Source organism: Macaca fascicularis, chromosome 15, assembly GCF_037993035.2.
Source record: "Macaca fascicularis isolate 582-1 chromosome 15, T2T-MFA8v1.1".
Classification (NCBI taxonomy): domain Eukaryota; kingdom Metazoa; phylum Chordata; class Mammalia; order Primates; family Cercopithecidae; genus Macaca; species Macaca fascicularis.
Window position 1 is genome coordinate 84118946 of NC_088389.1, and position 16124 is coordinate 84135069.

General features: G+C 39.9%; 1 protein-coding gene across 28 annotated transcripts in view; it reads left to right on the forward strand.

The window, feature by feature from the left end:
* Positions 1 to 16124, forward strand: part of FREM1 (FRAS1 related extracellular matrix 1) — a 168640-nt gene that overhangs the window by 138263 nt on the left and 14253 nt on the right. For 25 of the 28 annotated variants that reach the window (XR_012424683.1, XR_012424680.1, XR_012424684.1 and 22 more), the window contains 3 exons: positions 5033 to 5162; positions 8491 to 8563; positions 14638 to 14787. Coding sequence is in view for 18 of the 28 variants with exons in the window: in XM_015437148.4 (XP_015292634.3) it covers positions 5033 to 5162; positions 8491 to 8563; positions 14638 to 14787 (353 nt within the window). In the remaining 10 variants the exon portion in view is untranslated. Of the gene's footprint in view, positions 1 to 5032; positions 5163 to 8490; positions 8564 to 14637; positions 14788 to 16124 lie in introns of those variants that run through there. The other 3 variants (XR_012424687.1, XR_012424679.1, XR_012424689.1) reach the window with 2 other exon arrangements.

Genomic DNA, 16124 nt, shown 5'->3' on the forward strand with positions numbered 1-16124 from the left:
GAGTCTAAATATCTTTTTCATAGACTCTTGTTAACCTGGATTAATGCCCCAATTCCCAAACTGGTGATTTAAATCCAGGTATTTCTTTCAGCTTATTGTTTCTTCATAAGTGAATCAAATAGCTAGAAAATAAAATATCAGAAAGAACATATTTATTAGTCCAGGACAGGGTGTCTCAACGTTGGCACTGTAGACGTTTTGGGACAAATCATTTGGTGTTAAAGGGGACTCTCCTGGACACTGCGGAACATTCACCAGCACCCCAGGCCTCTGTCAGCTGAAGGGTAGCATCACCCTCTTCCCAGTTGTGGCAATTAATACATCTCCAGAAAATGCTGAATGTTAAGAATTACATGCATGCCTTAGAAAATAGCATACATATGTTTTAAGAAATTATGAATTATGTTAGAATGCTCATTTATCAATGCCATCTTTCTCTCTATGTTAATAAAGCCTAACAATAGTCAAAGAATCCAGAGTAAGTCAGGGCTAGAGAGAACATGTGAGAATCATCTAGCCTAGTGTTTTTTTCCAAGTGTATGAAAGATGATGTTAGTAAGGTTGGGGAGGAAAATATTTTCGATGGTTGTATTAGTCTGTTTTCACACTCTAATAAAGACATATCTGACACTGGGTAATTTATAAAGAAAAAGAGGTTTAATGAACTCATAGTTCCACGTATTTGGGGAGGACTCACAAGCATGGCAGAAGGCAAAAGGCAAGTCTTACATGGTGGCAGGCAAGAGAGAATGAGAGAGCCAAGTAAAAAGGGAAACCCCTTATAAAATCATCAGATCTCGTGAGACTTATTCACTACAATGAGAACAGTATGGGGGAAACCGCCCCCATGATTCAGTTATCTCCCACCGGATCCTTCCCACAACATGTGGGAATTATGGGAGTACAACTCAAGATGTGAGGACACAGCTAAACCATATCAATGGTCAACTTAGCTCAGGAAACAGTGGGATAAATAAGATTCATTCATTCAGTTAACAAACATTGAACACTCACCATGTTTTAGACACTCTACAAGACACCTGGGTTACCACAATGAACCAAAGACCTGTGCTTCCTTGGAGCATATATAGGATCTAAATCAATATGATAGTATGCTTGTTGTACGTGGTACATGCTTTGGAAAAATGAAAAACTTGGTCAGGAGAAGGGGGATTAGAAGTGCTGTTTTTGGGAAAGAGATTGTGATTTTAAACTGGGTGTTTAAACAACATTCTTTTACCTGACTGCTTAGAGCTGGTGAATGACAGAGGGACCTGAAGCCTCACAAGTTCAAATCCAATTTTATTTCCACTGCTCCATGCCATGTCTTCCACTTACAGCAGTGGTTTTCAGGGATCCGAATTTAGCTTCACATTGTACCAGTTTTTGCTTGCTTTCTTTTCTTTTCTTTTCTTTTTTTTTTTTTTTGAGATGGAGTCTTGCTCTGCCACCCAGGCTGGAGTGCAGTAGTGTGATCTCGGCTCACTGCAACCTCCGTCTCCCAGTAAACTAGTTTTTTTCTATTGTGACAAACACATTAAAACCACATATAGAAGAAATTCTTGAGTGGGGGTGACTCTTCTCCCAAGGCTTCTCCCAAGGAGCATTTGTCAAGGTCCAGAAACATGTTTGGTTGTTGTGACTAGAGGGAAGTGGTGCTACTACATCTAATGCGAGGAGGACAGGGATGCTGTTAAACATCATTCCCACACAGGATGGCCTCCCACAACAAAGAATTGTCTGGTCCAAAATGGTTGGGAAAGCCTGAATTAGAGACTTAAGGAGTTTCCCCTCCTGCTAAATGACTTGAAGTGATTGCCATATGGGTTACATATAAAGTGTGTCCATGGCATACAGTTCTGACCGTAGAATGACAGGTGACAGGAAATTGAAAGCTTTGTTAAAATGGGAAGATATGAACCAATCTTTATCTACATGACATCTACACGTCTAGAACTTTACAAATCTCTTTCATGGGCTCCTGGATTTGGACATTTACATGATGCCAGGCATATAGCTGTATAGCTTCTTGCAGGGAAAATTCCCAGATGATTGACTACATCTCTTATTTTTCTTCCACGTGTTTGTATACAGTTTAAGCAATCACCGTCTCAGCATAGAAAGATCTTCTCAAATACAGTACTGCAAAAAGCAGAAAAAAAATTCACATTCAAAACATATATTGTATATATTCTGTAGATATGCAGGTGCTTTGCTATTTAGACATTTTTTCTCAAAAATATATGGCCTGGCTTAAATTTCATGGCTTTTCAATAATTCTTAACATTTGTAGTGAATAGTCTTAAGAAAATAAAATAGAGCATTGTGTAATGACAACCTTGACCTGTAAGCATTATGCAGCATTCAACTGGTGCATCAGGGAAATGCATGCACATTCCCAAACACTAAGACCCTTTGTACCTTGAAGCTGAACAGCGCTCTGAATGGTTCCCTTCTGGATCTAGATCAGAAATCAAATTGCATTTAGCTTTTTGCCTTGAGGTCACCAGGAGCTACAGAATGGCATTGATAGATTTTTACTTGTCATGGTTAGCATTAGCGATGGATGAATTCTCAGAATAATTGGACATTGAAACTCATTTGAACCCTACTGATAGCTGAAATCCATGCAAATGTATTTGTTTCATCCTTTCCCACTGCCCTCCTTTCCTTCCCATTTCATCTTTCTCTCTTTTCCCCTAATCTATCTTGCTGACTTTTTTTTCTTTCTCATTTACCTGGATCCTTTTGGGATTCTTTGCAACATATTTCTATTGGCATTTATGATATCCTTGTTGTTGTTATCTTGTAATTCTTTAAGCACACACTAATCCATCCTATCTGTGGGAGATATGTTCTAAGACCTCCAGTGGATGTCTGAAAGTGCAAATGGTATTGAACCCTGTGTACACTATGCTTTTTCTTATACTGCACATACTTTGCTATGATAAAGTTTAATGTACAAGCTAGACACAGTAAGAGATTAATCACAATAACCAATAATAAAATAGAACAACTATCATGGGATGCCAGCATCACTACTCTTGCACTTTGGGGCCATGATTACAGAAAATTAAAGTGACTTAACACAAGCACTGTGATACTGTGGCAGTCAGTCTAATAACCAAGCCAGCTTTGGAGTGACTAATGGGCAGGTAGCATCTTCTGTGTGGCTGTGCTGGACAAAGGCATGATTCTTGCCCCAGGTGGAATAGCAGGGGATGATGTGAGATTTCATCACACAGAACTCAGAACAGCATGATGTTTAAAACTTATGAATTATTTGTTTCTGGGATTTTTCACTTAATATTTTCAGACCACGGTTGACCACAAGTAACTGAAACCTTCAGAAAGCAAATTGTGAAAAAGAGGTATTACTGTAATCATTTATTTCTGTTTCTTGATCTGTTTCATGCCAGATCTGAATTCAGTTGCATCTGAGACCCATGAAGTTTCCAATATTTTTTGATATTAGGATACTGTTTTCATGTTTAAAATTTTATTAATATGAAGTAGCAAGAAACTCAGGGGCAATAAATTTTAAATCTGATTGAATAAACATGTATGTTTACATAGATTCATGAGCCCCTGTGATAATTCCATGGTCTCACCCTACCCTTGCCCCCTGGCCCATGATGCTCAGCTATGAACCTATGCTGTTGAGTTTATCTGGCTGGTGAGCTTAATCCATAGAACGTGATTTTGACACATGATCAGTGTAGACACAGTGGTTATTTGAAGACAGACTTCCTCCCTAATATGAATGGCCCCAGGAATGCCTGGAGAGTGTGTTAAATGTGTGAACCCATGTTCCATATGGTAGCACCCAGAATTTCTAGTTCCACAAAAAAAGAAAGAAATTATAATAAATAAACTTAAAAGTTGAGAGGAAAGAGTCTGAATCTGACTAGAAGTTTGGGAAGTACAAGTAAGGCAACCACTGAGGATTTTGTAAATTTAGAATAAAAGGCAACTGAATAAAACGAAAACAATGGAGGTGCAGTTAACAATCATGGCGAAGGTTTCTTGTGTCTTTTATCCTGCTCTATAGTAAGGTTAGAGATGGCGGAAAAAAAAAAAAAAAAAGCCAAGACCTCATAAAGCAAAATGTTTCTGGGTAAAGATAAAACTGTATTGCTCTGCTTGAGCTCACAAAACAGTCACGAAGAACTTCAGTTGGGGAGAGAAATGGTAGAGGATGGATGGAAGATTTGGCATTAGATTTATGCTTGGATTTCATCTCTGCTATTAGCTTTGTCATGACTTTTTGCCTTTAAGTTAGTTACTTAACCTCTCTGAGTCTTGTTTGTTTGTTTGTTTGTTTTTGGAAAAAAATGTTCCTCTCTAGATGAAGATTAAAGAAGACAATTTCCACCAAATGTTGGACTCACTAAATATATTGTAGAAAAAAAGACCATCCTCTATTTATCAGGTTTATTTAGTTGTATAGTTGCATCCAAGCCTCATACCAGTAGAGTCATTTTCTATGCACAGAAAGAGAAACAAATAACACTTATGAAACACATAATTACTAAGCACATCCTCAAGAATATTTTGTTATTAAACTGAACCCAAGTTCAGAGAAGATCTCTGTCCGGAATTGTTCTTGTTGTACCAATTATCCTTATCTAAATGATAAGATAGAAGACTTCGTATCAGTGTCTTTTCCAAAAAGGAATGTCTCCTTGAACTTAACTGCTGGTTCCTTTCCCTTCAAAACATTCAAGATTGAGTCCCCTTTTAGTTGTAAATATCTGTGGGAACTTCAGCAGCCTTTTAACCCTAGATTCTTCATTTGTAAAATGGAATTCTAATCCTTACTCTGTCTACCTTACAGGGTTGTTGTAAGGATCAAATGAGATAACGTTAGTATGAATTCTTTGTGAACCAAAATGTATCAAATAAGCGTAAGGAATTTCCATCACTGGTGTAGGTTGATCAACCATCTTTTTCCACTCAGTCTGCTCAGTGGAGAATCCCTACAGGCATATACTATGCATTCTTATGATTTATCTTTTCCTTTCACGCACAGTTTGGAACTGAAGTGGTCTCATATTGAATGGTCACAGACCGAATACGAAGTCTGTGAGAATGTGGGTGTGTTGCCCTTGGAAATTATCAGAAGGGGATATTCCATGGACTCGGCCTTTGTGGGTATAAAGGTAATGACTCTGAAATGTAAATTATCAAGCTAAAACTTATGTTGCTGGTTGGTGTCTTTCATTATATTTTTTTAGAAAAATTCAGAGTGACCAAGGAAATTTCAAATTGTAGGGAGATCCTACTATTCTAAAGATTCTAACCACAAAACCTCCTTGTCCCTCCATCCATCATCTAGCTTCATAAATTCTGAGATATGATTTTTTAGTGTATGTGTTGCTGAAGCTAGCACAAGAATTATTATTATTATTATTTTGAGACAAAGTCTCGCTCTTGTTGCCCAGGTTGGAGTGCAATGGTGCAATCTTGGCTCACAGCAACCTCCACCTCCCAGGTTCAAGTGATTTTCCTGCCTCAGGCTCCTGAGTAGCTGGGATTGGAGGCACCTGCCACCACACCCCGCTAATTTTTGTATTTTTAGTAGAGATGGGGTTTCACCTTGTTGGCCAAGCTGGTCTCTAACTCCTGACTTCAGGCAATCCATCCACCTTGGCCTCCCAAAGTGCTGGGATTACAGGTGTGAGCCACTGTGCCTGGCTGAGATATTAATTTTTAAAATCCGTTTTTGATTTTGAAAGCTGGTATTTGTTTTTATAAACTCTTTAAACTTTGAGGTTTTATTTCACAGGGAGCTATATTCAACTTTGTGAACTTGGGCTGAACTCTGCTTTAGAAAGAGACATTGTATGCAAGACATTCTGTGGGGTATCCAGAGCAAATTTCAGTCCCAAGAGGCTTTCTCTTAGTATGCACCTCAGTGACTTCCCATGGGCTCAGTTGATGAGGCAAATAAGCAGCTTAAACCCATCTATCTTAAGAGTTGTCCAAGCCATACAAAATTAGGAGAGCATATACTAATACAGGCACCCTGAAATATGAAGAATTTTCAGGTAGCCACTTCTAGATCAGTCAGCTTGCTATTTCTTTTCATTGATGTGACCCATGAAGCTCAACCTATGCTTCTAGAATTGAAGAATTTTTTTTTAGGAGTCATTATAACAAGAGCGCTTCAAGAGAATGAGAGCATGAAACACTTGTACACACTAATGATGGAGAATGAGCTGTAAAGACTCCACCCCCCGCCACCTCCCATCTGATGAAAAAGACATCGGTATTAGCTTCTGGGGAAAAGGCCATTTCTGTCAAGTCTCAATTTAATAATGAATTCAAGTCACCCTCAGAAGCCTGCGAACATAAATTTGACCATATCCAGGCTCAGTATTTATCTTTCCAGTGGACACAGGTTCTTCCTAGATCTATTGGTTACTTTTTTGTTATTAAGACAGGAGAAAGCTTGGCATGCCCTATAGTTTTCCAGAAGATTGCTTATAGAATAAGGAAGAATCTGCCTGGATGGTTTTCTAATAATCCTCCAGTCCTCCGTAGAAAGCACCATATGCTCTAGGCTGGAGTTTTGGGCCACGCCACCGTTCACCTTGCCAGGTAGAAAGAACAGGCATGGTGTTACATGGAACCTTATGCTTATTTATGCTGAAAGTGCACAACGAACCTGCCAGCTGAGTGTGCAGGCCTTCATCAAGCACAGTCCCAGAGTCTTTCAGGACAACTCTACCCTGAGCACAACCTCCAGTCTTACACTAAAGCTTGGCTGCTTGACTGGGAACAGGGAACAAGGTGGTACTTTCACCCTGTGTGGATTGCCCTGGTTTGAATTGTGCACCTTCACCTGACTGATTTCTCCAACCACCTTACCTCAGACCATTTCTTTTCCCACATAGGATTCTGTAAACCCAGTGGTAGTAAATACTAGGTAATTGCACGTGCAAGAACCATGCAGGGAAATGCAACTTCCAGCATATGGCGGATACAGGTGTACAATAGGCTGCCTTTTCACAATGAAAGGTGATTCCAGAGGAGCCTTGGCATTGTCAACAAAGAGCAAATGGAAGCTTAGGAAGTAATACCCTTTTCCAGCAAAATGTTTCTACTGCTAACCAATTAATATGTGAGGGGGCCTTTGATTTGAAATGGACATATCGTCTGAGGCCATAGAAGTAGGAATTTTTCAGCTTTTCATTATGCACTTCATTCTTTTGTAAGAAGGTACAGAAATATCCCACATACCTGACCATCTTAAACATCTAAAAAATATGCATAAATAACAGCTGCCATTATGTTTGCACAGGGTTCTCATTTGATGACTTATTTTTCCAATCAGCCAAAGACAAAGACACTTTTTTTTTTTGAGATGGAATCTCACTCTGTCACCTGGGCTGGAGTGCAATGGCACCATCTCAGCTCACTGCAACCCCCACATCCCAAGTGCAAGCTATTCTCCTGCCTCAGCCTCCTCAGTAGCTGGGATTACAGGCAGCCACCACCACGCCTGGCCAATTTTTTTGTTTTTGGTAGAGACAGGGTTTTACCATGTTGGCCAGGCTGGTCTTGAACTCCTGACCTCAGGTGATCCACCCCCTTCAGCCTCCCAGAGTGCTGAGATTACAGGCGTGAGCTACTGTGCTGGCCCAAGGACACTTCTTAACATTGTTTGGGCACCCTTTGGGTGGAATTCAAGGCCATGACTTCAGAACACTAAAATTGCCTCTTTGGTTTTTAGCCTTGGAGCTGGAGCTGAGAAGCAGGGGTGTATCAATAGTCTCCTTAGACCAGGGCATTTTTGTTTGTTTGTTTGTTTGTTTGTTTGTTTTAAAACACCTACTTGACGGGGTCCTTGAAAGTCCTTGGTTTGGGGTGTGGATCTCCTTTGTCTGGCTGTTCACCAGGTCTGCCAGTCCCACAAAACTCTCCTTCAAGTTTGTGAAGAGTGACGGTTTCATCCAGACAGGAAAATGAACCAGATGTGTTTGAGTTAATCTAGTCTAAAGGCTTTCAGTGCCCTGGAGCTTGCAGGATACCTCCAAGCTAGCTGACAGATCATCACACGGGTTGTCAGGATTACCTGCTTTTTCTTCTCCTCTTCAATTTTCTCCCTCCTTTTCTTTTGAGGGACTATTTTAAAACCAAATTGGGGTAGAAGGAAGGTAATAAAATTGTGCTTGCAACAAAGACAAAAATATAGTTTAAAATTCATGTTCCTTTCTTCAATAACTAAATCATTTATAAAGGAAAAACCAAACAAAACAAAAGCTTTCCTTTCCATTGATATTAGCCTAGCAAAGAGTCAACTTTAAGGAAAATCCATGTTGCCTGGATCCCAAATGGCTTATATAATGTTTTTAAAAGCCCTACTTAATATTAAAAACAGATTTAAGAGCATGAGTTTAGTCTAGTGTGAGGGAGAATAGCTGTTTCTCTATTGTAGAATATTTATCCTTATTTTTAAAAGATTTTTTTTTTTTCCCTCCTAAGGTCAACCAAGTGTCAGCTGCAGTTGGAAAAGATTTCACTGTGACTCCATCTAAACTGATTCAGTTTGACCCAGGTACATTTTATGTCTGCAGTTTGTTTTATGTGTGTGTGTTTTTTTGTTGTTGTTTGTTTTTTGTTTTTGTAGTCATGTCTAGAGATTGTAGAGAAGACAGAATATTACACAACTTTGGCCAACTAAAAACTCCTCAGGGAGCCATACCACCCCACTCTAAAAGAGAGGTGTTTGGATTTCAGGTTTTGCCCTTATTATTATTATTTTTTATAACAAGTGAATTTTGATTTCAAATGAGAAGAAAGATTATAATAAATATGAGCTATCAAAGCAAACATCCAAGACAATCCAGAAAAAAATACGGTCATTTAGAAATTATTTGAAGTTCTAATACAAAGTTGTTATAGTTTAATTGCCTCAGATTTTTTATGAAATTTTTCAGAATGTTATGTTTATATGGATTTCTAAAGGGCATTTCTAAATGATCCCTCATGGAATAGGTTGATATTAGGAGATTTCAGGGGAAATTATTATTTAGTTAAGTAGCACTTACTTTGTTTTAAATTTGTGGAAAAATTTTGCTAGGTGCAAGTGGAAAAAAAAAGGCTGGTACTTGCTCTCAAGGGTGTTCCATTGTGTGAGAAATACAAGAAAACACTCACTGATAGTGCACTGGAACCCAAAACATGAGCTGTTGTTCGGGCTAAGAGAAATCTTGGAAGATTTCCCAGGGGAGGCAGTATTTTAGCATTTAGATGAAGAAGAAAACTCCAGGATGAAGGACTAACACAAGAGCACAAATACACCTTTGGGGAACTGTGCCTAAAGCTGAGGCTGGAGCCCCGCCATCTTTCCCTGGCTTCTGTGGATGGGACAGGTAGCTCTGCCTCACTCACTGAATGTCACTCTCTATTTCCCTGGGGTTTCAGATGGATCTGAGTCAAATGTGGGGGCTTGGGAGCAGCAAATACAACGGGCCTGGAGAAACAGACAGGACTCTGGCTTTGTGCTTTCCTGCCAAGGAGATATTCTGCACACTGAGAACACTCCTCTAAGTGTAAACTATTGACATCAACTGCCACTAACTCATAAAGGGTTGAGCAAAGGCAAAAGAAAATGGCCTAAGTACCAGCACCACCTCAAAATTGCCTATCTTAACATCAAACACAGAAAAATGGCTTTCTGCAGTTCACTGCAAGTAGCATGATGCTTGAGGACTGTGTTAGTTTCCTAAGGCTGTCATAATACGGCATCAAACACTGGGTAGCTTGAAACAGAGACATCGAGTGTCTCAGTTCTGGAGGCTAGAGGTCCAAGATCAAGGTGTCAGCATGAAGGATTACTTCTGAATCAATTCCAGGCCTCTCTTCCATGCTTCTGGTGGCTGGGTGGAAAACTTTGGCATTCTTAGTGTCTGCTGCATCACCCCCATCTCTGCTTTCATCTTCACGTAGTGTTCTCCTTGTGTGCATGTCTGTGTTAGAAAGCGCCCCCTCCCACGCCCTTTTCTTCTGTTTTGAGATGGAGTCATGCTGCGTCACCCATGCTGGAGTGCAGTGGCGCGAGCTCACTGCAACCTCCGCCTCCTGGGTTCAAGCAATTCTCCTGCCTTGGCCTCCCGAGTAGCTGGGACTATAGGTGCGCACCACCACACCTGGCTAATTTTTTTGTATTTTTAGTAGAGATGGGGTTTCACCATATTGGCCAGACTGGTCTCGAACTCCTGACCTCGTGCTCTGCCTGCCTCAGCCTCCCAAAGTGCTGGTATTACACATGAGCCACTGCACCCAGCCAAGTCCCCCTTTTTATACAACACCGGTCATAATGGATGAGGAGCCCACCTTACTCCAGTGTGACCTCACGTTAACTGATTATACCTGTAATTACCCTAGTTCCAAATAGGTCACATGCAGAGGTACTGGGAGTGAGGACTTGATTTTTCAGAAACGCAATTCAACCTATAACAGTGAACCTTCACTTCAACATGCAAAAATCTGTATTTTGTTTTTGGCCTCCTTCCTGTGATATTTAACATTCTAACTCAGATAAGCTGGTTCCTCCAGCTGACCTCCTTTTGTGGGAAGAGATCCTGTTATATATGGGAAAGATTCCTGTTATTTATGTGCCGTTTACTCCCACGCTGGTACAGGCTCTTGTGGCCAACCCTACAATCCCTACAATGAAAGGGTGAGATGATTTGCACCGTGTCCCTTCCTACTTCATGTTAAGGCAGTTCCAACTTTTCCATTTCTTGAGTCTTTGCCATATGTCATCTTCATAATTTGAGGTCTGTTTGTTACAAGATCAGGAGTAATTTTGGCTGCTGGTAGTTTTCCAGCAGCCCATCAGTTGCTCTGTTTGGATTGATAGGAACTAGAATGTGTCACACTAGAAGAGACTCTGAAATCTACCTCTTAGAGATTCTACTGGATAAGATAAATACCCATTTGTCTAAAAGAGCTCACATGCTGTGTTGAATAGATACTAATGACTTCTGGGGGCTCTACATAATCTTATGATTTTAGATATTATTTAGACAATTTAAGAAATAATATAAGCATGTCTTATAAATTAAGAAAAAACCAATTGGCTGTTCATTGTTTTGGAATTTATTAACCCAAAAGCAATTTTACAAACTGAAATCTTGCTTTAGAGAATTTTGAAGTTCTCCATGTCCACAGGTTTAGTAAATATTTACTCCTGTCTTGTTAATCCTTGCCTCTTTCTAGGTCTGGTGTCCCTGTCCCCATACCAACCCATTTTACCAAGGGAAATCAATTTGTTTCTTTTAAAATGGCAGCTTCCATGATTGGGTAAAGAAACAGAGTGAACAACCGAAGACAGTGGGATGCCATAAGGTTTGAGAACTCTTATGTGGGAGCTGGAAGGAAGCTTGTCTTGAAGTTGAGACTATGCTACCAAACCAAAAAAATATCAAGCAAACAAAAACAAACCCTAACTACTTTGCATTCAGCTATTGTGACTAGTCTTGAGTGGATATAAAAATACTCCTAAGAACATGATTGTTTTCCTTTAAAATATGCATTATTGAAAAGCTTGCAGCATTCTTGATTAATACTTCATCATTCCCTAGAGTCAAAATGTTTTCCAAGGGAACAGATCTCTAATGTGGCATTTACTAAAAAATATTGAGAAAATGTCTTTCAACACAGAAATCTGTTTTGCAGGAAAATATCCAGGAACTCACCTACTCTGTCAAGTGGAATATGTCTGCATAATGTGACACCTCTCTTTCCTCTTCAGCACCTTTTGTTTTGTGGGAACAGGGAGCCAGTCCAAGCCTTCTGAAAATGCTTGTATATCTCAGGGACTTAGCAAATACTTTGCACCTTGGAAGTGAAAGAGGAAGGGAAAAAATGATAAAGTTTTTACTTCCGATCTCATTAACCTGAAGAGTCAGTCCTCTGTGCACACCTGGTAGGCATAGAAACCAAGTTGGAATGCACACAAACAAATCAGAAGCACTTAAATGAAACTCAAAAGATATTTTCTCTAACCCCTAACCATCTGGTTCTATCCTGTAAGGTCCAACAAAAACCTTAAGTTTTTTGTTTGTTTGTTTGTTTGTTTTGGTTGGGGGGTACTATAACTTTTAAAAATTAACCTTAAGGGAGTTGGTTGGGAGTTGGAAATATTTTTTGTATTGGATTTTATTAATATAGTGCTTAACTTTATGGTCTTTGAGGGTTAAAACAGTTCTCCAAATATTAATAATCATATTATTCAAATGCTTTCTTCATTGTCCACCTCTTATCTTTTCATGCCAATTGTATTACAGCAGCTGTCTATGTGGTCTCCAAACTTTTCTAGCCTATCTGTCTCTCTGCCTGGGTCTCCAAACTTTCTCACATAACACTCTCAGGTTCATTTTGCTAATCCACTTTCAGCATGTGACTTCTTTGTTCAAGAACCTTCCCTGTTGCCTATGTTGTAAAGTCTGAATCTGGCCAGGTGTCCAGGGCTCTCTGCAGTCTGGCTACAAATGATCTTTGCAGCCTTATGGCCTCCTGTCCACCCATGTAACCTCTCTATTCCAGCCAGCTAATTCATTCACCCTTCCCTAGTCAAGACCTCTACTTTGCTATCTTCCTGTCTTTGCTTATGTTGTTTTCCCATTTCTTCCCTCCTAATCCTTTCACTTCTAAAGCCCACATTTATATAGGCTTGACCATCTATTCTGTATCTTTTAGTAGCTAAACATACATAGCTTTCAATAATTATTTGACTTTTCTGGTTTTGCTTCTGTCTCCTCCAAAAGATTTTAAGCTCCTTTAGATCAGGGCTTGACTTGTTTTACACCTCTGGTATTCTCCATAGCATCTAATGCAAAGATAAGCATATCATAATTACAAGATATATATTTTGATGTATTGATTTATCCATCCATGAGATGGGAATTGTATGGTATTATTATACATACTAGATGCTTTAACTGCTTTTGCAAAGACTGTGAACGTAATTGATTTAAGAACTCAGCACTGAAAACTATCTGTCAGCCTATTTTTAAATAAAATACAATTATTCTGAATACACCTAATTTTTCCCCTCTAAGTGCAGCCAGCCAAAAGTAGAAGAAGTGGATACCTTCACCTTTCCATTGGCCTCTGTTGAGAATTGAAGAGACTGATTAGATCATGATATCTATGTGAGGCATACCTTCAAGAAAGAGGCCACTGTATAGATGGACAGTTGAGAGGTATAAGTCTGTAGAAGGCAACCTGCAAGGTAAAAGAGGCGTTTTTTGGAGCTGTTGCCCAGGCTGGAGTGCAGTGATACATTCTGGGCTCACTGCAGCCTTGACCTTCTGGGCTCAAGTGATCCTCCCACCTCAGCCTCCTGAGTAGCTGAGATCATAGGCACTCGCCACCACGCCCACCTAATTTTTGTTTTTGTTTTTGTTTTTTGTAAAGATGGGGTTTCGCTCTGTTGGCCAGGCTGGTCTCAAACTCCTGAGCTCAAGTGATACACCCACCTTGGCCTCCCAAAGTGCTGGGATTACAGCACTTTGGTGCATCACCACTGCACCTGGCCAAGTTATATTTTTAAGAGAAGACTTTTGAAAAAGTTTAACTCTATTATATGGGAGGCTTAAGGGAGTGAAAACACTGAAATAGCCAATGAGCAAATGGCAGAGTAAGCTTTTCCAACTTAGCTCAGAAAAGTTAAATCATAAGTTTACTGTGTTTATTCCTCTTAAACTTGAGCCTTCTTTCTCCACTAAAAGGTATTCCCTTTACTTCCTGCCACCACTTGTTCTTCTAAATAAACTCAGGGGATATCCTATGATCCACATCATGGAAACTGGTCAGGATGAGATCATCTCAGAAGTTCCTTCCAGTCTTAATATTTTGTATATCTGGGGTTGCTTTGTTTCCCATCTTGGTGGTGACAGGATGGCTGGGATATGTTTGTAATGTCAAAACTGTTTTGTATAATATTAAGTTCGCAAAGTTACTGTGAACCAAGCTTGACTGTAGCTTCATGAATAGAGGCAGCCAGAAAGAGGGGAAAAAAGGGCTCTATTTCTAGAACCCCCAACCCATAAAGTCTCTCTAGGAGGATACCAAACTACTGAGTATTACATCGTCAGAAAAAGCCTTTGTGGGCTAGAAAGATCTCAGGAAGTGGGGAAGCCGATGCAGGCAGCTGTCTTTAGAAATGATTAAGAAATCAATCATTTCAAGGGTTGCATGAATAGCATGAAGTACCATCCAATAATCACTTCTGTCTGCATCAACAGCTTAAGATTTTTTAAACTATTAAGATTTTAAGATTGCAATACTTGTTTATTCTTAAGAAGAGAAGGGACAGGTTGGGAAAATAATTAAGTCTTGGATCTCATCTAATAACCATTTTTTTTCATCCCTCACATAATGCAGCTTACTTTTTTGTTACAGTGTTTGCATTTAAACGGAATCATCATTGTCCAGGAACAAATGTGGTCTTTTCATATTATTTGGGAGAACAGCAGGACTTCAGTGAGTTGGTAGCAGTACAATAGCTCACTCGGGCTACTGCAGTCTAGCTGTAGACATGTTAATTAATATATTTCTCTGACACCTAGGTGATTGAAATAGCAATTAAAGAGTAATTAAAATGTTTACTTCTTGTAGGAATGTCAACTAAGATGTGGAATATAGCAATTACCTATGACGGATTAGAGGAAGATGATGAGGTCTTTGAAGTAATTCTGAACTCCCCTGTGAACGCAGTTCTTGGCACAAAGACAAAAGCTGCAGTGAAAATTTTGGACTCAAAAGGAGGTATTCTTTTGATCCTCATCTTGAAATCAGGAGCGGTCCTGGCGCCGTAGCTCTTGCCTTCAACAGCCAGCATGCTTGATAACACCTTAAAATCAAAATGCTTAATTTCTTGTCAAGAAAGCACCCTCAGTCGTGATGTAGGCCCTTTATTCTGGTTTCTGCTTCATGTGGTTTTCCTCCTGCTAAGAATGATCACTTGAGAAAAGCAACAAGTCAGTGCCGTAGTTGTTTTTTTTCTACCCGTTTGTTGTTCTCACCGAGGGGGAAATAGTGTTGGTGAGAATCTATCGACAATTATTTTCCCCCAGAGTCTGTAGAGCTGTAATTATCTTCCTCTGTTAAAGAGCACTCTTAATGCCTAAAATCTGAGCCCCCACTGTAGTGTGACCAGGAAAACTCTAAGAGAGGAAGGAATTGGAAAAAAATAGATGTGAAAGATGCAGCTGGCTTGGGAATTTGGGAGCAGCTGGAGAATATTAATGAATGACTTTGGATGGCAGCGCCAAACAGGTCCTGGATTGTCTATGCTAAAGAACAACCTGTGAACTAAATAAAATAAAGACAAGCCAGAGCTTTGGTGCTCTGATTTTTTTTCACCAAATGCCTTCTAGTTACTTGTCTTTTTAGCATTTGACAAGTGTTTGTACCGTACTGAATCTTACACTCCCATTTTTATACCTGTCATGCCCTATGGTCCGTATTTTTCTCTTGCCTGGAAATCTCTTCTCTTTCTTATGCTATAAAAAAAAAATGGGGCCGGGCGCGGTGGCTCAAGCCTGTAATCCCAGCACTTTGGGAGGCCGAGACGGGCGGATCACGAGGTCAGGAGATCGAGACCATCCTGGCTAATATGGTGAAACCCCGTCTCTACTAAAAATACAAAAAACTAGCTGGGCGAGGTGGTGGGCGCCTGTAGTCCCAGCTACTCGGGAGGCTGAGGCAGGAGAATGGCGTAAACCCGGGAGGCGGAGCTTGCAGTGAGCTGAGATCCTGCCACTGCACTCCAGCCTGGGCGACAGAGCGAGACTCCGTCTCAAAAAAAAAAAAAAAAAAGGGCCCTCCCATCTTTTCTTTATAATATCCACATTTCTGCAACATCTCTCCCCACTACCTTTCCTCACCACATTTATTTTCCAGTAGAATTTTGTGGTCACATGAAGTACACAAAATACATGATATACATACCTTGTATATGAAATATAAAATACCCAGACAAACGTTTTGCCCTCAAATGTTTTATGCCTTCCCAGAAATACTAATTGGTGAGGTTTCCAATAGGAGCTGCTCTATTAAGATTTACTGGGTCTTTGTTCTGTAGCAACTAAGTGAAATGTTTT